Source organism: Cyrtonyx montezumae, unplaced genomic scaffold, assembly GCF_038088225.1.
Source record: "Cyrtonyx montezumae isolate F1298 unplaced genomic scaffold, pur_monq_1.0 scaffold_3, whole genome shotgun sequence".
Lineage (NCBI taxonomy): Eukaryota > Metazoa > Chordata > Aves > Galliformes > Odontophoridae > Cyrtonyx > Cyrtonyx montezumae.
The window spans coordinates 67,230,822-67,258,447 of record NW_027072034.1 but is presented as its reverse complement, the minus strand read 5'-3'; the positions used below and the strand labels follow the sequence as shown (position 1 = coordinate 67,258,447).

The window sequence follows — 27,626 nt, the reverse complement described above, 5'->3', positions numbered from 1 at the left end:
AACAAAAAAACATAGCTAAGTAGTCCCAAAAATTCACTTCAAAACAGTTTCTATAAACAGTAATTGTAAATAACACCTCTGCAGCCTCCCAGAGTCTTTTTGAGCTTACAAGCAGGACAACTCTGGAGCCCTCCTGCTGACTACAGTGACATTTTATAAAGTGTGACATCCTTACCCTCTTAGGTAATACCATGATTCAACTGAAGGATGTAATAATAGCTAAGTACAACAAATTTCTCCCCATAATCAAAGCTATCTTTCATCAATGCTGACAGAGCATAAATAGATTAAGCAGAGGTTAAAATAAACTACAGTCTACAATTTCAGTTTACTTTGAAGTAAAACAAATTCAGCTCTTGAACAAAAGCATGCAACTTTGGCTTAATGACTGACAGTATCCTCACTAACTTCTTAACAACTCCTGAACACATCTATAGATACCATACTATCACACTTGATGTTCATACAAAGAAATGAACAGGAACACAATTTAATTGAAAGACAACATTTCAACCAATACAGTAAGAAACAGAAACCTCTGAAAGGTTTCTAATACAAGATTTGCATTATCAGTGAATAGATGAGCACAAAATGTGTTTAAAATGTGTTTATAAAATGAATTAAACATAGTTTTTAAGGCCAGTAGAAGCTGGATGAACCATTAACACAGGTTTCTCCAATAGGTACAGAAGAACGCTAACTTATTGGCAGGCAAGACATCTGATTTTACATGGCCTATAATCAGTGACGTATGAACAGAAGTTTTTATTCCACTTCAGATTACTCAAACAATGTTAAATACTGCTTATTTTAAAGACTCAAGTGTCTACCATGTATTTGAAAACCATTACAAGTAAACCTGACTTCCACTGAGTGACAATTATCACACTTTCAAACAGTGTGTTTTACACACCATAAGAGACTTCAAGAACTGACACTGCTGCACACTTAACTAACCTGGCTGAAACACAGCAGATATTCACAAAAAAGAAGGGCAATGTAGCTAGTAAGTAACAGGTCAAAAAACTACGTGGCATCAACACCACATCTGCTAGCCCCTCTACATCACAGTAACAGTTGGTGTGATGCACTATTAAGAGCTGAGAGGAATGTAACAAAAGTGTTTGCAGGTGGCAGGGGTCACTGAGGGGTACTATAAAAGAAAGAGAGGGTCAAGTTATTATCTAGAATGCATCCACAGGGCACAGTCATCTTTTAAATCAGTTTTTATAATAGTCAAGCCTGTATTGATTTAATAATATCTTTATGCTACAGATTTACTCAGCATTCTATGAAGAGCTACATCAAAGATCAAGCTATGAGACCAGGTTTTTAAGTGTTTTATTAGCCTTGTTTCATGCAGTAAAGGAAGTGTTTGTCATCTGATCACCACGTGTTTCAACTATGAGATTTGGGTTGGTTTGGTGGGTTGTTTCTTCTGTCTGTTTTGTTGTTTGTTTTGAGGATATTGAAGAAAATTAATTACTGTAAACCACACAAACATGACAAAAGAAATACCTACAGATCAGCAAACACAGAGACTCTCATTAACATGCACAGAGAAAAACAGCCCTCACACCATGCCCAAGCAGTTAGCTGATTCTGACTTATCGCTATTAACATCACCAAAACTACTGCTTACTCTCAAAGGAAAGAGAAATCAGGACAACACTGTCCATGGGTAGCTGTTGCTAAATCTGGCCTCCTTGCCACTTGCAAATCAGTTGTCAAAAGTCTATTTGCAGTATACTGGTACCAGCCAGTTATTGCCTCCTCCTGCCTTCTGTCTGCCCCCAAGACAAGGAGCAAGAACAAAATTAGTTCAAAAGGACACGAACAATAAGGGTCATTTTAAGTGTTGAGGTCAGGTTGTTTATTTCAGAGTAGGGTATTCTGAAGTAAACCAGTTACTAGCTAACAGTAACCCCAGAAAGGAAGTTACTTAATATTCATGGTGACAGAAAAGAAGAAAGGATTAATGGTGAGGAATTAGCATTTTCATTGAGGAGCTTGGTTGAGTCTTGTGTTCTACTTCGAGGGGGAAGAGTGCTGCTTCACACCAGTACTTTACATCTCTCATTTATCGAAACATTGCAGCTTGCTTCCAACTATCATTAACTGATGAATAATGAAAGACTCCTTTACTTTTACTTCAGATTAATCATGCAGCTCCCTTGGTCTTTCAAAGCTTGAATGTGTGTTCTGAACCTTTTTATTTATTTATTTATTTAAATGCATGGATAAAGAATTCTATTTAATTAGATTTCAATTCTACTGGGGACAAATAGTCTCTATCGAAAGGGCATCGCCTCATATTTTCACCCCATACTACAGTGTTGTAATGCCACTGTGCACTGTTCTCTCTCTAAAATTCTGTCATATTTATACTAATTTCAAAGCATCCCCTTACATTACACAGTAATTGTTAAAAATCATTGCTGCAGTTATCTAGCATACAGAAGAATTTGTAAATGTTAAATGAAACAACTGCAATATGCAGATATTAATAATTACTGTTATAAAGAACAAGTCTTGTACCAGTAACATATATTTTCTAATGTAGCTGCTTTACAGTCACTTAGTAAAAATAAAATAAAGTGTTGCTTTTTTTTTTAATTTCCTTCAAATATTTTTCCCCAGCTCCTCCCTTTCTGTGCCCTGCTCCAAACTTCAGTTCTCAAGTTCTAGATTTGGCCTTTTAAATTACATATTTAAAACAAAATAGATCAAAATGCTATTTCCCCCCCCATAGCAAGTTGCACACTGATTTGTACAGCACCTTGAGGGTCTTAATGGACTCAGATCTTTTCAGAGTTGGAGCCCTGTGAAAATTTCCACAACATATGAAACCATCCAATTTATGATCATGCTTAAAGAGAGTGGAAAACAAGGCAAATACACTGCAGTTTTACAAAGCTTCATGAGCAGCTCCCAAGCAGCTGCAAGTGGTCAGGTTACATCATGAAGTACATACAATGATCAAACACTCCATATTTTATTTGTGTAGCTACAGGTGTTTTTTATAGTCCATGAGGTAGGGGCTAGAAAAAATAAAATAATCTCACTCCCCTCCTTTTCTCTCAAAATAATCATGGCAAATTTAACCAATGCTTTGGATGCTTTTCCTATTCCTCATACCTTGAAGAATGCTTTTTCATGATCTTCATCTTCTTCAGAGTACGTAGGTCCTGTGATCATTGCAACAGAACATTGTTCTTAGTATTAAATACAGAAAACACAGTGCCTAAAAAGGATATTATGGATTTGTATGCATATATAGCAATTGAGAATAACTACATATACTTTTACTATCTATTCAGCATTTTCATCCACTAGCTACAATGCAGCACCTAGCTTTGTTCAGATCACTTTAAAATGACTTTCACTCCAGATACTTTCTCTTACTTAAACGGACAAAAGGTTTCACACTGAATACAAGACTAAAATTTCATATGTAATTCCAGTACACTTAAGATCTGAATTCATTTTCTACCCTATGTTACTGTAAAATTATCCATTTAAGATTATCTCTAAAAAGAACGTTTTCATCCAAACCACATTCACACATATCTAACATTAGTCTTTGCTTCTTACCGCTGTTGTTACTCAAAGGAAGTTATATTATCACAGCCTGCAGAATGTGTTCTTTCAAAGCAAAAGTGGTAACTCTGATTTTCAAAGGCTATGTAAAAATGTAAGAGAAAGAGTAGAATTGCACCTAAAATTGCACGTTTGTTTCTCCATCTAACAAAAAGAAAAAAAAAAAGTGATTACTGAGGAACATAAAGTATCATTTCTCTTCTTCTATAGAAATATACTTTCCTTGATATTTTACTTTGCTTTTGAGTTCTCTCCTGGAAGTATTTTCACACTCAAACTGGCATTAGTTATTTTTTTCATTAATCTTGTTTTTGTTCAAGCTTGACATTTGCTCACAAAGTGTCAAGAAAGAATAGTTCTAAACTTTTAGGTTTCTTATATCGCAGCATATGCACCATGCATGCAGATCTGCCATCAGATGGATCAGAGTAATAAGAAATCTTGTCACATCCAAACAGGAAATCATATACAAGCTAAACACAGTAGGAGCTACAAAATAGTGTCCTCTATTCCTGTCACCACTTTGTTCTCCCAGTGGATGGCAAGACACTTGCTTGAATTCTAGGCTGATCAAATTCTTTTCAAACCAAATTCATTTTGTCAGGATACATATGCCACTCCAACACCCACATACAGTCACACATGTTCCTGAACACATGACATATGAGTTGAACTCCACATTCTGTCATCAGCCTGCTACATAATAGATACTTCATTCACACTTTACCTCATTTTTTCTATTAATAAAATGCAGATGTTGGCACAACTTGTTTGTAAAACATTTTGCTACCTGCTTGTGAAATCTGCATGCAATAAATAATATTTTCATCTTAAAGAGTTACCTTCCAGATCCATACCCTGCATGCACAGATGGCTTAGAGCAACTTGGGGCTGACTACTCCCTACTATGCTTCTGAACAGTCATAACTAAGATTTAGCTATGAGATCTTAATCTAACGTATTTGATCTTTACCCTCCATCCTCTTGGAATGCCTAGAAGCTATGTGCTTCTAGAGCCATGGAGAGGCAAGTTCACTTCACCAGGATTTATGTTTCTAACATTCATTTAATTACAGAATGAAAAGGTTTCATATTATCAAGCTAATTTTACACAAATTCCATGAAAATTCCCACACTACTGTTTTTTTACTACAGCAATACCATAAACAACTAATACCTTCCAAAACCTAAAAAATCCATGCAACTGTCTATCCATTATCTTTACTGTTATATTACTTATACACATAACTAGATCAAAACCCACATGTTCCCTCACTGGTTGAATAAGATTTTCAGTTTCCCAAAAGATAAAAAGAAAAGAAAAATATATATCCTCAAAGAAAAAGTATTAATTATCACATAATATATCTGAAAGAATACTTATAATACTGATATTATAAGTATTATAAGCAGTAGATATGTAGGCTGATACCAGAAATAAGATCATTGATGTTTCAGAGAAGAGTTTATAACCGAAATCCACCACTTGGATTAGCATCAGGATTTAAATTTCATATCCACATTCTCCATTATCTGTAGGGAAAATGCAACAATTTCTTCTCTCATAGAATCACCAAGACACTGACACCATCACCAGTTATTTACTGTTAAAATTACTCTGTAAAGACTTGACCTCTTCTTGTACTTGAATCAACCTGTAAGTCTTAATACTGATTTCAATATGACAAGACTACATAACATCTGTTATTTCACTTTGCATTGTAGTTCAGAAGGAGATTAGCAGCCCAAGGTGTTTTCCATACCTTGTCAGAGAAGGCTTAATTATAGATCAATTATAGATCAGTCCTTTGTTCTGTGTTGTAAACACAGTTGTAGCATTTCACACTGCAGCATCTTCCCTGTATTCTGGAAATCAGAGAATCACATAATCGTTTGGGTTGGATGGGATCTTAAAGATTACCTAGTTCCAACTCATGCCCTGTGAGCAGGAACACAACCCACCAGATGAGGCCTATGCTGATTCAGTCTGACCTTGTGTATGGGAACTGCTGAATCACGGCCTGAACCACTGATTGGTCACCTGATTGACCACCACCAGGAAAGGATCTCTTCTTGTAGATCCCTCCCACGTGGAGTTCCCTGTGAGCCCTGTCATCCTGAAGGTGAGCCATCTTCTCTTTTGTATTATTTGTATGCTATCTATATAGACCTACTCAAAATATACCATCATCTGTACTGTTTCTTTGTGAAGTACCATCCTTGGGAGTTATTTACCCCACACCTTGAACATCTTCAGTAGCAGATCACCCACAGCTTCTCAGAGTAACCTGCTCCAGTGCCTCAATATTCTCATAATAAAGAATACCTTCCTGATATCTAATATTAAAAATCCTTCTTTTAGTTTAAAACCATTTTCCCTTGTCCTATCACTACCTGCCCTTGTAAAAAATCTCCACCTTTCCTGCAAGCCCTCTAAGTTGTCTCCAGAGCCTCCACTAGGCTGAACAACCCCAACCATCACAGATCAGATACTGTAAAGATCACCAGCAATATCTGTAATGATATATTCAGGGAAACTCTGCAGTATATATTTATTTATAGGATTGTACACTGTCTTCTTATGATCTTTTTCTGAAAAATCAAATTCTGCCTTACTGATTGCATGCTATTGCTCAAATAAATCAGGTTAGGAAATCCAAAGCCCTGACAGAATTAAATCAGGCCAGGAACATCAAGGGTAACAAGAAAAGCTTCTGTATGAATGTCAGTGATAAGAGGAAGACTAGGGAAAAGGTGAGCCCTCCCAGAAAAAAGACAGACCTGGTTACCCAGATATGAAGAAGGCTGAGATGCTCCATGACTTTTTTGCCTCACTGTTCACCAGCAAGTGCTCTAGACACACTGCCCATTGCAACAGAAGATCAAGTTTGAGACAACCTAAGGAACCTGAAGGTGTACAAGTTCATGGGATCTAATAAGATGCACAGCTGGATCCTCAAAGAACTGGCAAATGAAGATGCCAAGCCACTGTCCATCATGTTTGAGTAGTTACAGCAGTCTGATGAAGTTCTCAATGCTAGAGCATATATCACAGAAGTTGAAGCAAAGCACTGCTCATTTTGTGAAACCCTTTTTAATGGTAAAAAGGAGAGACATTTGACAGAACACAATAGCCCAAAGAAAGCTATTATTTTAGAAGTTTTACAAAGAATGTCATTTTTTTTACAGAAAAAAATAAGTATATAAACACCATTAAATTTCCATCAAAATGAAACCTCATCAGCTCTGGGCTAATACTTCACTAACAGAGCTAAAGACCAAAGGCTCGCACCTACAGCTCATGGTCTGCATTTGAAACACTACAAGACAGTCTCTCACACTGATTTCTTTGCTCACTCTCCTTTCCCTGAGCATCCCTACAACCCTTCTTTCTATGCTCTTCAAAAACACTACAGTTCCCACTTCTTCTCCATGTCAGCACCAACCTTTTCCCCTCTGTAGCCTGTTCAGTGGGCAAGCTGTCCTCACAACAATATCATGGGCTGATTTCTTCTAACTTCCATACAAATGATGCACTCACTTTCTTAAGAGTTTTAGTTCACCTGAGATGAGACCTTAATAGCCAGCAGAATAGGCGTGTAAAGCCTCTTCTGAAGTCTACTCCATTAGTATTACACAACATTAGCATATAATTGCATAGAAGTGTCTTTTCAACTAGAAAATAATTCAAAACAAACAAACAAAAGAAACCCAACCAAATCGCACTTTTGATTATATTTGAGCTGTCAGGTCTATGTGTCTCTCTATGATAGTCGCTTATAGATTTGGAACTGATCTTACAGAGAATATCTTAGTGAACCCAGGCTTTAACTTCTTACACTGGAAGTGTAACTGAACTATATAAGCTACTACTCTGTTGATTACTTTCAACAGCCAACAAACAACAATAATTAGAAAAATGTTATTGTTGCAACAGTCAAATAGGAGCAACTGGGTTGCAATCCAGTGCATGTTTCAACCATTTTCAACTCACTGATTGCCTCAAGGAACTTCAACTGCTGCTGCACCTACAAGATCAATGCTGCTAATTGTGAGGAAAATTATTCTGGACAGCACAGAGCCTCCTATTAATGATGCCTGCCAGACGAAACTCAGTTTATCAACTACCCTAAAGGTTAACATCAAAATCAAATGCAATAACCTCAAATGATTATATTACTAAGTTTGCAGGTACCATTACTACAGTAGTGAAAAAAGTAACAATTCAGAATTGCCTACATTTTTTAATTTCTTTTAGTTCTATGTTTAAGAAGTGACAATTTTTTTCTTGTTTTTTAATATTCTTTGATTTGACCACAGCAACTTAAAAACAAACAAAAAACATGTATCTACAGAGCTTCCTTCAGATTTGCCAGTAGTCTACACTAACGCTGGGAAAGAGAAATGATCTACAAACAGATATCAGCAAATACTACAGGAAATGGTTTGTTGGAATGATTTTGTTGTTTCTACTCATAAAGCTATCAGAAAGCAAAGAATACATAATTTTTGGTTTAAAAAACAGTTGTCTAAACTAACAGAAGAAATTAATCATAAAGACAGCACCTCAGGAAGTCAATAAGCCACAAACGCTTAGAAGCTGGGAATGATTTAAATGTCTAAAATGCACTGTTTATCTACAATGAGACAAAATAGAAGTAGATAGATTGGTGTGATCCAGTTTAGCTTAATGAACTTCTTTAATTCAGTCATCCACATTAACAGATGCGAACCTTCATCATTTTGAAGTAATTTGAAAGCTACAAAAGAAATGTCTATCTGCAATTTTCTACAAGCATTTTACGAGAACAGCATGAATAATTTGTGAAACCAAAGCGACAGAATAAATATGCTGGAAGGCTAAAATAGACTTATTTTTGAATGACATATGTTCTGACTAGTTCTTAGTATGATATACACTCAGAAAGATCATAGTCTGGTTGTCAGAGTAATAGCTTTATCATTCTTAATATGAAAATCACTTCTTAATTGACTGTTCATTTTTATATTAGATCTTGCTAAAACAATATTCTCTGTTAAAAATAAAAACTTTCTATTTTCTACAAGTAATTACTAGATGAAGCGTTCTACTTTTCAATTATATATGTAGGCATGTATATTTAAACATATAAAAATACATTTTCAAAAGCATAAAAATTACCTTACGCTTTATTAACCAAAACCTGGACTGTTCCACCTATAACAACAAGTCAATTATTGCTTATAATCTGCTTCCACTCTCTGCAGCAAGATGCATTTGAAATGTTGATCAACATGGCCTGTCTAGTTATAAAATCTGCTGTTGATATGACAAGAAAGCAAGGGAAGAAATCATGATGCAACAAGAATTAGGTTTTTTTGATATCCATTTGATTTCTTTCTACAAAGTTTGAGTTCTGAAAAGACCAAAAGGCCTTCAGGAAAAAACAAACAAACAAACAAACAAACAAAAAACATGTTAATAAAGGAGAATTCTACCAGTTCTGTGCACCTCCTAATTAACAATACACAAGCCAGCACTCAGAGGCAGACTGCCCATGCTGTTAGCTGTCACCAAGTCCTCTTAAGGTTCAGTGGGGAAGTTTATATTTCCTACTTGGACTTCATAGCTGGCCTCCACACAGGAAGGTTACTGGTTGTTTACAGAATAGAAACAAAGCAGGACTACATGATCAATCAAATAAGCAAACTAACAAGAAAGAAAAACAAACAAACCCACAAACTGAAATATTATCCCCTAGTTTGAGCTAAAAAAAGCATAAGCAAGACAAGAGAGCGTACATTTTTTTCCCTTAATTTCACAAAGCTAATTTTCAATCATTTTTGCTTGTTTTAGAGGAAATCCCAAAGAAGATTAGCATTTTAGCATTCTTGGCACTTCAAGATTATTATTCACTTACTCAAGTAGTAGGATCTACTTTGAAGCATATAAAAATGAAGTAGTAGAACAACCAAATACAGTTGTCATCAGAGCATGCAGTTTGTCTGTCATGTCAAAGACTGCATTTTATTGACTTCCACTTACTGAGAAATTGACAAACAATAATAAAAACTCTAAGACAAAATATGGCACCCAATAATAATAATAATATAATATAGTCAAATAATAATAAAATATAGCACCCAATTAGATTTACAACTAAATAGTGCTAAAAATAAAATGTTCAGGACAAGTAGGTAGAATGATTCCCTGATCAACAACTCACTTTTCTTTCATGTGCCTGCTTAAACATGATATCTTAATTAATAAATCCTCTGTTTAAAGTTAATCCCTTTTAGCTACTTAAGGCTTAGAACAGCTCACATCTCCCTTTCCTGCCAACAAATTCTACAGATGATTCAGCAAAAGATGAGATGCATGTTTTACTAAAACCTCTTATCTAAGAAAGTTTACCACAAAATTCTATCAACTATCACTGGAAAACCCAGTAGCCAGCTACAGTGAACCACAACATAAGATAGTTTATTTATTCCATGCTTTTTATGGTGAGTACAACTGTAGAGGACTCTCACCAAGAACAGATATTCGATATCGAAAAAAAAAAATGGTCCACATACTCAAACACAAGATTAAATTTGACCTCATATTTCCATGTACTTAACTTCACTCAGATTTAAAACCTGTATATTAACATATTATATAAAATCTTTTAAGTACACACATGAAGTTTTCCTGATTCCTTTATAGACACGTCTGTATGCATTACAAAAATGAATATTTCTGTGCAATCTATTTTTCAAGTTCTTAGTTCAATAGTTCTTAGTTCTGATAAACCAATGAAAACTTGTACAAATAATTTTTCAAGACCTATTATTTTATACAGCCAAAACATGTAAGATTTATCATCTGATTTCAGACAAGAACATAAACTATCAAGAGGAAATAATACTGCAATATCCCCTGAATTTGAGAAAATTGTTCCCCAATGAGCTCAGAGATATAAATATATGCAATTAGACAGCTTTTCTCTTTGGAGGTTGCTTCTCTTCTTGGTACCAGAAGAGAGCAAGCAAACAGAACTCAATACCCCTATTGCCTTCCTGAAAATTCTTCCCCAATTCCTGTTTTCTTGGAATCCTTGTGTCAATCTTTTTCTTCTACAAAATTACAGGTTTTGGGGAAGCACCTTCTCCACTTGCAGCACTTATCATACTATACCTTCAACTGGAGCAATGCCTTAGATACTAGAAGACAGACTACATGATCAAAATACAGCCAGAGTTTCCCTCTTTGCCTTTCAACACTTCAGAACATGCTAGGGGTTGAAATATGTTTTCAATCCTTCTTTTCTCCAGCTCTTCTTCTGCCAGCTAAACCAGGCTCCAAAACTTCAGTTGGGCAAGAGCAGGAAAATAAACAAACAAGAACTCTTCAGCCAACAGCAGTACAATGCAGATTGATTTTCCCTTGGAAGAAGGATAGGAAAGAAGGATTTTATAATTCCTTCAGAGCCTCCTGGGAGGAACGACAAATTATTTCCTTCACTCAAGTTCCATCTAGCTGTTAGTAGATCATCATGTATTCTACATTAATTTGTACTCCTTTCCACACCTTCAAAAGACAATAGTTGAAATCCTAGGCTACCTATCATTAGCAAAAGACAAATTAAGCTATTTTAATGTCTCTGAGCCTTTGAATTCCTACAAGATTTAAAAAATAAACTCTGTCTCACTCTCATTTTATGTCTTTACTCTTAAGTGTTTTCTGTTTTGAGTTAAACAAGATAAGCTGCTGCACTTAAACCATTCTTGATAAGTCTTCCAGCAACAGAGGCAAAAGCAGATTTTTCTTCACAGACTTGCCAATGACACTTATCCTGACCTAGAAGGTACATATTGCTAAGCGGTAAGAAATAGTTCACTTCCAATGCCAACTCGGTCCTAAGAGCACTCCAATTATGCCAAGTTTGCAAGAACAGATGTATGGTGATTTTGCAGCATGGACTACTTTACACCAGGGACTAAGGTAAAACCATTCATCTCAATTAACTTAGGATCCAGGGCCTAATTTAAACTATTGCCTTGGAGGTGAAAGGCCATCATTTTGTCCAACAATCTACTAGTACCTCTTGTAACAAATATAAACCTTCTCTTAATATTTATGATCTCTTTCAAACTATATTTTTACCCAAAGACTACTCATTTCACTGTCAGGTATATATAGTAAAAAAAAAAAAAAAAAAAAAAAAAACCTCCTGTTTTGGACTGTTGAAGCTTAGCCACTACAGTTACAAAAGATGGTCAGCTGCTCTAAAAAGACATAACCTAAACAATACAAAACATGGTAAAAATTTATTGAAACTCTTCAAATTAGGAGATCACTTCTGGCTTACAAATAATGTCAATAACCAACATCAGACTGCCACTCCACTTTTAAAAGTTGTTGAAGTGTTGCTCAAATTAAGAGGCACTCCGAAATATACATACTGGAATAAAACAATAAATGAAGGAACTCTATGAAACCATGGTTTGTGCTGTCTCAACTGTATCAGTACATCAGTCTTTCGGGCATATAGCACACAGGGACATCCACACAGTTCTGTCAGTTTAAAGCACACAATGGCACTCATTGGTCTGATCAAAAGCCTATCAGTACCAAAAAAAGAGCCTGAAAGAAAGGCAAGGAGAGACTGTTTACCAGAGTCTGTAGGAATAAAAAACGGGGGCTTATGGCTTTAAACAAGAGAATATACCTTCTCTGAACCACTCTCATGAGGCCCCATCTGGAGTACTGTGACCAGGACTGGGGTGCCCAGTACAAGAAAGATGAGGAACAGTTCTAACGGATCCAGAGGAGGAGCCACAAAGATGATCCGAGTACCACTCCCACGAAGAAAGGCTGAGGGAACTCGGCTTGTTCAGCCTGGATAAGAGAAGGCTCTGGGAAGACATCACTGAGGCCTTCCAATACGTTCAGGGAGTTTACGAGCATGAGGTAGATCAACTTTTTAACAGTAATGAAAGGACAAGGAGGGAGATCTAGGTATTACCTGGTGTAGGGAACCTGCTTTGGCAGGGGGGTTGGACTCGATGATCTCTTGAGGTCCCTTTCAACCCCTATGATTCTATGATTAGGAGGAAATGTTTTACTCAGTGTAGTGAGGCACAGGCTGCCCAGTTGAACTGTGGGTGCCTCATCCCTGGACTGGGATTCTGGGCAGCCTGACATGGTGGCTGGAAGCCCTGCCCTTAGCAAAGGGTTTTAACTAGATGACCTTCCAACCCACGCCATTCTATGATTCTGTGATGATAGTAAACCAACTTAGACATTTTACCATCACTAGGAACCAAACAAAAACGAAGAAAAAACATAAAATAATGCAATCTAGCAGTCACCTCTACCTTTATCCCCAGAGGTATTTTCATGAATACAATGCAAGTAAAATTTAAACCTACCCCCTTTGTAGCTGCTATTTTCAGCAATGATTTTGAGATACAGCACCATTATTTTATTTGGGGGGAGGGGAGGAGATGTGGGGGGTGGGATGCACTTCCTATTTTTACTACATATTCATCTCCAGCAACTGAACAGGCTACATTGGTATAACTAAGCACACAATTCTAGTCTTGGTACAAATGTGAGGACTTGCACCTTGCAGTTCTCAATATAACAAGGTTAAAAAATAAAAAATAAAAAGGGAATTTTCTGAAATAAAATTTGGGTTGAAAAAAAAATAATTATTAATCTTTCTTCTTACCTGGATCACTGGTGTTCCGCAGCTTCTATCACAGAGGTAGTTACACTATGAATCTCCATTTATCTGACCTATAAAAAGTCTATAGCACAAGCAAACAGCAACTGCTTGGTTCCTCTCTGTTTTTACTATCCATTAATAACCTTCTATTTCTATTTATATCATAAAGAAATCTCACCAAATCTCAATATTCTGAATTTTATCATACTGAACTGTTTAAGAAGCTCTTCTCATTTACCTTCAAAGCATCTCACTGAAGTGAGCAAGAAATGGTAGATGGCAGGAATATTATGTTCTAACAATATTTCCCTAAAAGTTTGAAATATTTGGATTATGAAAACAATGGGCATGCTTCCAGACAGACAGATCTATCATTGTTGTCTTTCTCATTTTGTTAGGAAAGCAGACAGACTCTGTAAGTATTGATCTTTCATTGTTAAGGGGAAAGAGGAAGAAGAACTAGTGATGTTTACATTATCTCAGGTACATCTTCCATGAACTCTCAAACTCTCATCTAATTTTTTTGCCATATTTACTGTCAGTATGCAATATATCTAAAAATCCTTACAAAGCAAAATCTCTTCCATTAGTGGAAAAGAAAAACAAAAAAGTTAGACCTCCTAGACATTACTAAAAACGTACTAGTATTTTTACTTATTTGGACATACATGGAAGAAAGTGAAAGAAGGCAACAATATGCCTGTATGATGAATATTTTTTTAATTCCTCTACTTCATGAAGTTGTTTTAAGTTAAATTATACTTAGTGAAACTGCTACTTCAATTATTATTGGTAGTATTTTTATAGTTTTCTGTGCTCCAGATTGTTCTACGAAGGTAAGCATAAGCCACTATTCCTGGGAAAATGCTTATAAACCCTCTACAGAATTTATTCCAATAAAACACAAAAGAAACATCTTTAATCATTTGTTTTGACAATTTATCTATTTTAGTAGTGTCTAAATGTTGGAACAAATATTAAAAAAAAAAACATGCATTCTTTTCCTCAAAATTATCTTCGCCACGAATATCTTCCAAGTGATTTTGAGGTCTTTTAACAATAGCTTTATTTGTTGTTTAAAGATTGTAAAAATAACTGCAAATAAAAGTAATACACAGTACGTATTTATAGCTCTACAATACAGCTTTACCAAGAGTATATTCAATTCAATTATTGGCTGATTTATTTCTTTGGCTCACTTTACTCAATTAGGCGTTATTTATATCCCAGGCATATGAAACTAATTCTTACCAAGTACATAAAAAACTTTAATATAGAAGAACAACATCTGATATGAAAAACCTGAACATTCAGAATAGGATATTGAAGATGATATTTCCTCTCCAGATACTCAGTGTACAGGCTGAACATTTTTGCTCCTGGTATTCTTGTTCTGTGTTTTAGTTTCTCCACAGAAGTGTCACTTCCAAAGAAACATTCAAAATGCTCTATCTTGGAAAGTTTCAAGTCAGGTTACTAAGTAGTAACATACTAAATCTACCATCTTCCTGAAGCAGATATAAAAATTATGACCCTGTTAGGCTCAAGTCAAAGAAGATAGACCAGAGTTGTATTTGGAGAAGAGACTACTAGCACTCACAACACTGCAGGATGTGGTATTAGCGATTCATTATGTAACATGCCTCCAGCAGAGTTCATATTAAAACTAACCTTTCCTACATTTTCTCTCCCCAGCTTAATATATTACACTTATTAGATGTGAGAATGCTTTAGAATTCTCCTCCACCCAAAACTCCAAATCACGACTCAGCACAACAATACTCTGGGAATGCAAGGAAAACAGTGCTCTTGATTATACTCACTGCTAAAATATTACCTATCTCTAGTCTCCACAGCAGCAAAAGTGTCAAAGTGCAATAAAACACAAGCAGTATGCTGAGCCAATGCTCCGACTCTTAGTTCCTGCATGCTCCTCCGCCTTCTTCCCTACCTGGACATGACTGCAAAACATACCACGTGAGCAAAAATTATCCCTTCAGTGCCCAGGGGGCACTGCCCCTTCCTCAGGGTGAGAAAAGAGCGACCTAAATCAACCAGAGAAGAATGAGACAGAAATAGAAAAAGGATGGAAAATAAACTAAAACAGTTGACAAGAAAACAAGATAGAAGTTTTCAACTATGAAATATAAGGCATCACAGAATCACACAGTTGTAGGGGTTGGAAGGGGCCTCTAGAGATCACTTGCTCCAACCCTCCCCCCTGCCAAAGCAAGCTAAGGAAGAAAGCTAGAAGAATGAAATACTAAACAAGGACAAAAGTAGTGGACAAGCAGCACAGGAAAAGAAAGTCTGCACAACAGTACATTTTTCTCCAGGGACAGAAATTTCAGCTACAGTAGTTCCCATGTGAAATTAAGGTGCCTCTCTCATTTCCCGGCCCATGCAGGGGGAAGCCTTCTAGAACCACAAATACAAACTCAAATGCAGTGAGGAGATCTTATATTTGAAAAGCTTTCCTTAAAGCAAAATCTAGGAAAGAGATCAATCAGGAGTGGAGGAAAAAAAAAAAAGAGGAAGTCAGAAATTACTGTATCTTTTGTCTGGAAAAGTGCTTGTAAACCTTCCTTTATTCCTTACTTCCTCTCCACTTCAGTATTGCAGCCATAGCTGGTCATTGAACAGATATATATTCCTAAAATTGAAGGAAGATTCCTCCACAAATGGACGTGGCTCTGTCAGACATATGAGTTTTATTTAGAAACTATGTTTCAATTGATACACTAAGCTTATTAACAAAGTGAAGTATGAACAGGAAGGATAGACAATTGTATGCTAATATGCAACAACAGTTTTCCTCCGATTTAGAACAAGACCAGGTTCGCTCTTTCCTGTCACCTTCATTAGAATATTTAGACTCTCAGACACACATAGTGAGGGACAAAGTGAAAAAAATACGTAAGAACAGGCATAGCTCAACCTGTTTGACTGCTCCCCTATATACTGTCCCAAATTCAACTGTGTTGAATCACTCTCTGTTATTTGTCGTCCAGGAGATGAGTGCACTCAGAGGAAGGAAAACTGTTTCTAGAGAACAGATTCACAGTTTGCAATTCTTCTACCTTTCTTGTCCTCCTGGACTTCAGAAGTTTCCTTGAATTAAACGGAAGATAAGGAGATGTAGCAGTAACATCAGTTTAAATTACCCTTCTGTCTTCCACCATCAATGCTGACACACCTCACTCGCCATGAACCAAGATCTTAGAGTCTAGATCCCACTCCTCCCTCTGCTATGGTGCACCTGAGTAACGGTGAACACAACATTTATTATCAACATGTTAATAGTTAAAATTTAACCAATATCCACGAGCAATGACAAAAAATGTTTGTTTTCCCATGTAGGGAAGAAGGACAACACTTTTGGACTAACACTGAAGAATGACTAATGCAACATCTGCTGCAATTTATGAGGGAAATTTGGTCTCAGCTATCACTGCTTTCATGGAAGTAACTGAAAATTCAGAGGTACTGAATAGTGTTTAAATTATTCCTAAACTGTGTGGATCAGGAAAAAAAAAAACAACAACAACAACAAAGCACTCACACTCACACTACACATCCCACTGTCAGCAGACTGTAAGATAAAACGAGATCCCTGCAATTTAACTTACATCTCTTCCATCTTCATTTTTCCCCAGGGGCAAATTCAGCCTGGATCTAAATAGACACAGATACCATTAAACTACACTGGGACTCAATCCAGTAATGCCAGGCTACCCAATAACCTCAGAAATATGGGTGAAACCTGTTTTGTTCAAATGCGAGTAACAAATTGGTAGAAGTTGCTGCACTATTTTTCCAATTACATCATCATTGAATTTCTCTATTATCTGCATGTCACTAAATTGAGTCAACAGGATCTTCTAAATTGGTAATGAGATGCTTAGCCTTTCACCACTTATTCCAGTTAAGGAATGATACAGAGAACTGCTCTGTTCACCGTCATCTGTTTTTACAGCACAAAACACAGTTCTCGGTAGTCACGTTCCACATCCTCATACAAAGGACTCATATAAACAATTTCTTCAGCTCTTTCTTGATAATCATTGCTTTAAAACTGCTCTTAAGGATAGGTTTTCATTAAGCACTTGAGGAAAGACTACTGTCTATACACTGATTTCACAATCAATTTCAAGTGAAACCTCACAGTTCTCCTGATTCTGACAGTCTTAACATTGACAGCATTAATAATCTCTTACTTTTTGAAAAAATATCTAGCTACTTTAAGCCACTTTTAATTGAAAAGGTTTGAAAGTAGCCAAAGACATCTGGTCAGGCACACTTTCAGCTCACTACAGGAGGTGATGGCCACAGTATAGTTAGTTCAAAAAGCATAAACTAGTGAACAAATAAACAGGCTTCATAAACTGTAGTAACATGATTATTAACAGTTTTCTTTCGAATTCCAACAACTTTATGCAATGTTATGATCTGAATTCTCCAGTCATGTTTCAAGAACACTGCTTGAAGACCGTAAACAATCTCAAAATCTAACACAAAAACTGGCAGGTGCGCTATGAAGACCTTCAGTGAACTTTCTAGTCCTAGGAGGAAAAAAGAAAAAGTATAAATCATCCACTTTTAACAGCAGCTGACTAACGCTATTCAGTGAATTGGGTATTGCTACTACCACGGATCCATGAATAATTCCTAAAGTCTCCCCTATGTTTGTTTATTTTGTTTCCTGTTAGTGCACTCAATTTTTTTTTTCACCTTGCTCTGAAGGGTTGTAGAGTGAGATCAACTGAAAAGAAATAGCATCAGTGAAAACAAAAGTTTCCAAAGAAAAAGTGGGAACAAAGTGGATGTATTAGAGACAACTTGAGATTCATGGCTGTACTGTGCTTTGCACTTCTCTTTACCTCAATACACTCTTCAGTTTTACTGCTGGGTAAGAGCAGGGCAGACTACTGCGCTTCTCCTAGCAACCAACAATCACTTAAGGAAAAAAGGCATGTTTCTGCTGAAAGGGAGAACAGAGTAATTTGGGGTCATATAAAGCCTGGCATAAGCTCTTTTGCATTTCATCCTAAATTGATGAGTTGTCAAAAAGAATTCAGTAAATAATAATAAACTGTTCTGATTTACACAAATTCATATTTAATTAGACATATTTTTCTTCTTGTCACACATTTCATTTTCTCTTAACTCTGTGTTCTAACAGTTCCTACCACTGTTTAGTCTTGATTTCATGGACATATACCCTTAGAGTTTTCTAAAGTTACTTCCATCGTGTGTATACAGAGATCTGTATTTAATCATACACCTATACAGACATTTTTACATACATATATTTAGACAAAGAAACAGACTTTTTAAGATACCAGTACAAAAAGACAATTTTACCATAAGATCCACTTATCCCAAGCACTGTGATTTTATCCTGAAATACTTTATCTTGTAGAACAAACATCCTGGTCTCATCCTGTTTAGTCACTAAATAGATGTAATAGATCAAGGGTAAAATTCACTAGCAGCCTGCAGCACTTCTGAGTTATTTTCTTCCACACAGAAAGTTCTTTGTTTAATAGCTGTTACCTTGATGTAAACTGAATACTTTAGTTAGTCCACTGAATTTCTCTAACATATCAAAAATTCAGCTGATCTATCATAACACTTTTGCAATAGTGACATTCAACTCCCCAGAAGACTGCTAGAGAAGGGCAGTGCTACTATGCACACAGGACCGATGAGCACTCCCAGGTCCTGAAGGAGGCACAGTGTTTTCAGCACAAGATTCCACGTGTGAAAAATCAAAAAAAAACAAGGAAAAAATCTTTCACAGTGAGGGTGGTGAGGCACTGGAACAGATTACCTAATGCTGTGCAGTTGATGGCTCATCCCTGGAGGCTTTCAAGGTAAAGCTGGCTAAGGTCCTGGGCAACCTGATCTAGTTGTGGTGTCCCTGTTCACTGCAGGGGAGTTGGACTAGATGGCCCTCAGAAGTCCCTTCCAACTCTAAGGATTCTATGAAATGCAGAGTGCCCATTTCTGCAGCTTCCACTATGGAGTGAGGATCCCAAAGAGAAGATTAAGCTGTCTAGGGAAAGAACATCCAGTTGAAAAAGAGACAGGCACCTCTGTTTGGAAGTCAATTCAGATCAACAGCATTATTATGCCATTTGATTTTTTTTACATTATTGATCCCCAAGAAACTATGATTCATCCTTTTTTTTTTTTTTTTTCCCCAGAGTTCTCATTAGGATATACTAAAAATCGTTACTTTTATTTTTTAAATTTTTATTTTTCATTTATTTCGCCAGGAAAAAGTCACTTGGACTACAGGACACGAGGACTTTGAAAAAGGCACAGAATGACAGCTTGGGAAACCATTATTACAGTGTTTGTGCAGCATTAAAATACTTCTCCTAATCGCTTCTTAACTCTTGACATTTTCTCGGCAGTAAAAAAGTACCTCTCGAACACTTGGCTGAGCAGTTACTCCATTCAGTTTGAATGAGAAAGAAGTTGACAAATATTAGTTACCTGACATTTTGGTTTTAAAAGGTTAAACTTTTCCCATTCCATTTCTCTTGCAATCAATGGCAAGTGATAAACAGGAGTGAAATACGTAGTTTATTGTGTTTTACAACTGGCTTCTGGCCATTTATTCTCTACATCATTTGTCCAACCTTCATTTATGACATGCATATTACAGAGACTCTTCCAGCCTTGGCACACTACACAGAAGCCATACAGACAATGCATAAATATACATTAGAAGACCACGTGCCATAACAGATATTTTGGCATATACTTCCAGGTAAATTATTACATGGGTACTACTGGTTAGTTTGTGTATTGTTGCTCATGTATTTATTTATGAAGGGTATTATTTTTAATAAAATTAAGAGCACATCTTGGCTTCCTTCCATGGCAGCAAAGCCAAGATAAGCTGCAGAGATGAAATTAAAAAGCCATTTCTTACTTCATGAACTTCTGGCTTGAAATTCATATCATTAAATACACAACCCAGCACAAACAGTAGCTTTGTTATTGCAGAGGTACTCTGCATTAGTAAAGAGAGTACTACAGAACTAGTAAAGAGTAGATAGGACTGAATCAGCAGTATGGACTTGTACCCACTATTATTGCGAAGCCATCTCCTTGAAAGGATGTAGCCAACTTCAGATTGTAAGCTTGTAATTATAAAGATGAAACAGTGGTTTAAGATGTGTGTCTTACAGCAACTGAAGATATTACCTGCTTTCAAAAGGTCTTCTTCATGGAGGACTGAATAACAAAATGGTTATAGATTTAAGTGGTACGTAATCATGTCCTAAATTAATGGCCTAATTTAATTATCTGATACAATAATGAAAAGTATTGACAACAGATGATTAATAGTTCTGTTAAGAAAACGGTTTGATAGAAGGACAACACTGGCAACTCAGTTTGACTTCTGGACTTGTAATTTCAAAAGCAGAGAGTCCACTGTTTGTGTAGCTTAGTAGAAACCAAGTCTGAGAGCAAAGAAAGCAAAACTGAAATCTACAAACAGCAAAACTTCTTTGCATGCAATGATTTTGAAGAGATCTCATAAATAACAGTCCACGTGAACAGTCCTCCATAAAAATCACCCTCAACACTATTGAAGAAAGAGATTTAATGTACGATTCTGAACCAAATTTTAAAGGAATTTCTGAAATATATAAGGAACATGTACTATAAAAATGCAAGAAGATTCAAGTAACAGAATAAACTTACATGTGAGAAATGCCTTTTCAGCCAGAACTGAAAAAAACCCATTCATTTACTCGACAAGAATAAACACATGCTTTCTTCCAAACAGTAAAATTTCTTCCACACACAAAATAGATTCCTATAGAAATGTTGAAATAATAAACAGTAATCTAGTTTATTGGCCAGAATTAGCATCAATATGATTATTAAGTATCCTCCACAAGGTTGGTAGGAAAGGTGGTGAGCCAGATGGCAGCCACAGGAAGAGCAACCTCTGCCATGCCAGCTGAGATAACAGATAAAAACTGACAGCAGTGTTCCTTGTAGGTGGTTGAAACAGAATGTACAGAACCTGTTAGCAATCTATTTAACTGAGATCAATATTTGAATAGCAATTCAAAGGTAGCAAATGGACAAAAAGGCACTGCATACTCTTTAGTAATTTCCACTGAATGGTTCAGCAATGGACAGGACATGTTTTGAAGTTAGTGTTGTGAGACTACCCAGCAGTACTAGCACTCCATAAAAGCAAGTCCTGGAAAAGCAGACTGGACAGACTAGTCAATGCCTTCACTTTCTCTCACTGAAATTTCTAGTGTATATTATTGATACTGTTAACACACCCTCAAAAATCGAATTAAATCCATCTGTCTACTTTTTGCTTGTGTTGCTATAATTACCTTGCTTTACCATGTTTTTCTCAAGCAACATTAAACTCATCATCCCAGAAAGTTCCCAATGGCAGTATTACTGTTGTAAGTGCAACTCACTGAAAAGTTTAAAACTCTCTATTCTGCCTTTTCTAAAAACTATGTGATATCAGACCTACTGCTGTGCACCAAATCAGCAAATAAACAAAACAAAGTATTTAGACTATCAAATTACTTTGCAAACATATCCATCTCTGAAGTGCTATGACAGCACTTTCTCACTGCCTCTCTTTTGCACATAAATACATACTGTTGCAATAACAACTTAGCAGACAGGAAGTAAGGAAAGAAAAACATTAAGACTAATTCAGCACAACGTTTCATCATGGACATAAATTCCTTCCTACTCAGCAAAGTTTTCAAGCACATGATTAACTTGGAACACATGTTTAAGTTCGTATTATCCTCACCAAAATTCTAGACAAGTAATGGAATCAGGCATCTAAATGCTCTGCAGAATTGGGTGCTGCAGAAGAACAAGCTAAAGGAAACAGAAACACAAACTCTTCATTTCAACAGACTTCTAATGTATTAAAATGCACATGTTCCACAGAAGTAAAGGTTATCCAATAACAGCAAAACTCATGCAAGAGATCAAGACCTTGTCAGCTCAAATACTGATTGGAAGAATATATTCCAGCTTTATAAGTAAGCCATGTTTTCTGATGGGGAACTGAGACCTGTACAAGGCCGTAGATGTGTACCTTGTTGGTGCAAATAAATAAAATTCATTTAGAAAAAAGAAAAAAAAAATAAAGAAAACAAATAGGAAACTTGAGACAAAATGCCTGAACAGCCATATTATATGCATACCTTCCATTAAGAAAGCAAACACTTTTGAAAAAATATTCAGATAAAATCCTGCTTTTATAAAATTGTTCTCATACATTTAACAGCATCACACATACAAGACTACTACACTTGCAGTTTTCAACAGATAATGGCTAAAAGCCAGCCCTGACATATAAGGTTGTCATTTTCACTGAAAGCACTGTGAGTCCTCCCAAGGCTGAATCTGGCCCACTCAATCTATTGTAGTGTTCACAAGCCTGTGTTCACAGTAGCAGTGAACTTTTCTGTTAATATTATTTCTTGCAAGCTTTACTAATGGTAAGAAGATAACTAAAATAAAAACAAAACAAACAAAAAAACTCTCATTGTTTTGTGGTTGGTTAAGTCAACTGATCACTGGAAAAAAAATGTAATTAGTTACTTTAACCCTAACATCTAGCATTTTATGGTACAGCATCTAATTTGATATTATTCTTAATGAATAGTAACTATGAACAACAGCAAAAGAAAAAAATTATTCCCTGAACAGACTGCAGGAATATGGGCAAGGCTACAGGAAAATCATAACCATAGTAAAAAAAGAAAAATAAAGTACCTATACCACATGTTTTCTGCCATTTCCATTGACCTCTGCAAATTTTAGTTGTCACAGAAGCATGGACAGGGAAAATAATTTTAGAAAAAAATACCATTTTGATCTACACCACTGTGCACTACGTAATATCACTTTTATCTCACCAAAGTTAATATCACAGAGAAAAAAAGTGGCTGTCATGTCTCAGATACTAAAGTGTATTTCTCCAGTCTTCATGTCAATAAAATAAAATAAATAATAAAGCCACATCAAATTGAACCAAATCAAACACAGAAAACAACAACAAAGCTTTCCTCAAAAACAAAAGCCACCCTCAGAAACAAAAGCCTATTAAGAGACAAATTTAAACATAGAAAACTGACCAAGGATTTACTAGTCACATCGATTTCATCTTTTTTCTTAAAGTATCACAAATACTGATAATGTTGATATATATCTTCTCAAAGCAACTGGTGGTATATGTCACCCTAAGGTATAATCATAATTACCATGCTTATAAAAGGACAAAAATACCACATGGCAAGCTTGCATGCCAGTATTTCTCCAAAGCTACTTGTTAGACACTTTAACAATCTGTACTTTGTCATGATGTGCCATCCACAAAATTGGTAGCTTACATATTTTGGGTGTTTGTGGTTTTTTGTTTTTAAAGAAAAAAATACAAAAGAGTTGTTAACATATGCAAACTTGACATAATCTCTGCAGCATCTCTCCAGCAAAGGGTGGGACCACATCTATTCTAGGCAGTTTCTTGGCTTTTTTTTTTTCCCCTTTAATGGTGCAGCTCCATGCTACTTACATGCTTCACTTACACCTCCCATCCTTGTCCTATAAGGCTAAAACAGAACAAAGGTTCTACTTGTGCTCCCCATGACAAAAACAGAATAAATTATGTCTTGCTCCTGTCGTTCCAGCAAGCTGGTTAATTGCATTTGTTTCATGTATCACCAAACAGCCTGGTACATTAATTACATTCTGTAACACCAAGCTCCTCTGATTCACTCTGTCACTTTCACTGAGCACTTTAATTGTCTTCCTTCTAGCTACATACAATTTTAAACACTTACTAATAATTACATTTCTACACCCTGATGTTTTCAGTTTATATACAAAGATATCTCCGATACTGGTGGCCTTGTGAATCAAAATATGTTAAAGTAGGAAAAAAAAAAAAAAAAAACAACCTCTCACAAAACTACAACCAAGCTAACAGACGCAAATGTTCTACTAAAGCCATTTACAGTTTCAACTTCCTACTGGTTAGCATGTACATACATTACACAATTCTTTATTTATTTATTTTTAATCACTATACTAAAGTGAAGGTTAAACAGCATGGCTTTTTGTGCAACCAATGTAGCACTACTTGAAGGTCCCCCCTCTTCTCGTCTGTTTGGCTTCCCCACACACTGGGAGGTGAAGAGAGGAGGGGCAGAAACACCGAGAGCAGGCTAGCACTGCAAACAATAACCCCGTAGTCAGCGCTTAGAGACTGATACCCTAAGTACTGTAAGCAGCAGCTTCCTGGAACAAAGTTTTCTCTACCTGGCAGAAATAGCCGGGGTCCTGGATATTAAGCTCTCTGCTTAGAAATGCAAATGCTCAATATCAGGAGGGCTGCCAGACATCTGATCCCAGCACATGCAGTACTGCATGCTGTATGAGATGCTTGCTGCACATCTAGCAGCGCACTTAACGTCTACACTGCAGTACAGCGCCAGCCCCCCCTCGGAAAGATACTGCCCTGGAGTTGCCGCCCTATTAAGCATGGAAGTGCTCATTTATACTCATTCCCTCGGCCACTACTTTCAACTTGAAAACGGGAAGAAATGTTGCAGAGCAAACCTAACAGGGAAGCAAGTTGAAAAAGGAAAAGAAAGAAAGATAAAAAGCCTTTCCCTCCCACACTTCCCGACAACGCTCCTTGCGGGCAGCCCGTCACGAAGGGGCGGGGGGGTACGGGACCCTCCGCCCCTATGGCCGCGCCGCACCTGCCCGGCCCCCGCGGGCACTTGGGGGGGGGGGGGGGGGGTGCTGGGTGTGGGATGTGCCGTGCTCCGCTTGCCAGCGCCGGAGGAGGTGTTTAGGGACTCTGGAAAGTCGCCAATTCTCCTCACCTGGCGCAGAGGTACAGCTCACCTATTTATTTCATCAGCAGGCTCTCCCGGCGGAAAGTTTTAACAATAGAAGCAGGCAAAAGTAATAATCGGTTACGAGAGCTCCCCGCCTTTCTTTTCTCCTTCCCGCTTCCCTACCAGCACCTCCTGTAAATGAAAGGCGCAACACACCGATCGTTCCTCTTCCCCACTACCTCAAGCTACTTTTCCATCAAGTTAATAGAAGGAAAGGACTGCTTATTAGAAACATACACTCCCTCTTCTCCCCTACACCCTACCCCCCGAAATACCATTCTTATACCAGAAACAAACTTAAGGCTGTGTAACGCTAAAGCTCGTAATGCCGCCCATGTGCTGTCCCAAATCAAATTCAGCTGGAGGGGAATTCTGCAGAGAAATGGCACGTCTGAAATAAGCGAACTTACCGTAGACTTGAAAAAATGCAAATCCAAAGAGCAGGAGAGGCGTCAGCAGACCCATTTTGACATATTAAAAGCAATCCCGATCGTTTGCGAGAGCAATTCCACAGAGATCCAAAAAGAACAAAAAAAGAAAAAGAAAAAAAAAGAAAAAAGTATCCAACGATAGCGAGAGGTAGGTCCAAAAGTTTTCAGTTTCCTAGCAGCTGCTTAAAGCGGAAAGGGAAATCTTGCAATCAAAAGCTGCAGATGGAAAGGTCTTGAATGTGACACTTTTAGATCCATACAGATTAGAGCAGGCTGCGAGCTCCGAAGGCTTCTGCTTCGCACACGCGCTCCTTCCTAAATTCCCACCAATCCAGCCCAAGCTGAGGAATTATTCAAGTGTGTCTAAGGCTCTCTTTAGGCTCCATGGCAATCCAAAAAGCAAGCTCTTTCTTCGGAAGACAAGGAGAGGCTCTGAGAAAGGTCCTGATTCCTAGAAAGTGTTCCGCAAACTTCCTTGGCACTCTGTAGAAAAAACATGGGCTTGCTTTGGCTATTTTGCTTTCCTCTCCCTTTGCCCTACCCCTTTCTGTTTTTTTTTTTTCTTTCCCCTCTCTCTCTCTCCCAAATCAGTTCAAGCTGCGGAGTTTCTCACTTAACTTCCATAATAGGAACGCCCAGGCAACGTGCTACAGGAGGGAACGGCTTTCTCAGCATCCCCTCGAAATAAAGCCCTTCTCCCCTACACCTCCTCGCTGAGAAGCGGAGCGGAACTGCTGGAGGCAGCAACTCCGCCGCGGAGCAGCTGCTGCCGTGCAGCGGTGGCGGCGGGCGGCGCGCAGCGCACAGAGGCAGCGGGGACCTCCCGCCGCCGCCTCCGTTCTCCCTCCCGGGCGGCCTCGCCTCTCCTCTGCTCTCCCCTCCGCCTCCTGCCGCCGTGGACACACCGGCTGGCAGCGAGAGGGAGGAGAATGAGCGCGGCTCCCGAGGCTGCCTGGGGAAGGAGGCTGCGGGGTGTGGACTAAAGCGCCGCGCTCCACACCCACGCGTCCCTCTCCGCCCGGGGTAGGGAGACGGGGACGGCGATAGCAGCGGGTTGCCCCCCCCTCCGCCTCTACCTCCGCGCTCCTCGCTGATCCGGGACGAGCACGCTTGGGGGCGAGACCCACGCAGGGATCTGCCCCGGGGGGAGTGGAGGAAAAGGGGAGGGGGGTATCTGTGAAGAGGCACACAGATAGTTACAGATGGCTCACGCGTGCCCTACGGAGCACGCGGACCCCACGGTGCCGCCGTTACGGCGCAGCTCCCGGAGCTGCGAAGTTTCTGCCCGCCAAGCGCGGTGCGGCTCAGGGCAGCGCGCACCCCACGGCGCGGGAGCCAACTGCCCTCTCTCCCCGGGCGCGCGATTAAAAGCATTAAATACACGGCAGGAGCCCGAAGGAATGAGCAACGAGAGACGCCGGGATGTGGCAGTGACCGGGGGCGGGGCGGCGGGCGGCCGCTGCCGGCCTCGGCCCACGTGCGGCCCCGAGGTGACTGCAGGGCCGGCGGTGAGCGCCGCGCTCCGCTCCCGAGCCAGCGGTGAAGCTCGGGCGCCCCCTACTGGCCGCCGCTATGCAGCGGCCGCTCCCGCGTGCCCTGCGCCGCCTTTTGTCGCTGCGCAGCGCCCCGCGCGCGGCCTTCCGCCCCTTTTACTGCGCCGTGCTCTTAGAGCGTAAGCTTATTCCTCTCTCACGTAGAGCCCGAGGGCATTTCCAAAGCCTCCCTATGCAAATCAGGAAACAGCGTCCTCCCATACGCGCAGTATGCCCTGTAGATAACTAGATATTAATATGTCTAAGGGCTGCCTTGTGAAGATGGATGTAATTAAAGTTAATTAGGGTAAGGTGATCAAAATGGTACTCTTTGTGCGCTTGCGAATTGGCAAAATGAGAGAACCATAAATCACCTACCTAACGGCACTGTGTGTAGCATGAAATATTAAGGAATATTTCCCTTTGTAGTGGATGTTT

General features: G+C 38.3%; 1 protein-coding gene across 1 annotated transcript in view; it reads right to left on the bottom strand.

The window, feature by feature from the left end:
* ROBO2 (roundabout guidance receptor 2) overlaps positions 1-26,558 on the bottom strand; it is a 407,749-nt gene extending 381,191 nt beyond the window's left edge. The window contains exon 1 of the mRNA XM_065741855.1: positions 25,636-26,558. Coding sequence (XP_065597927.1) covers positions 25,636-25,690 — 55 coding nt within the window. The 5' untranslated portion in view covers positions 25,691-26,558. The remainder of the gene's footprint in view (positions 1-25,635) is intronic.
* Positions 26,559-27,626: the final 1,068 nt, after the last annotated feature.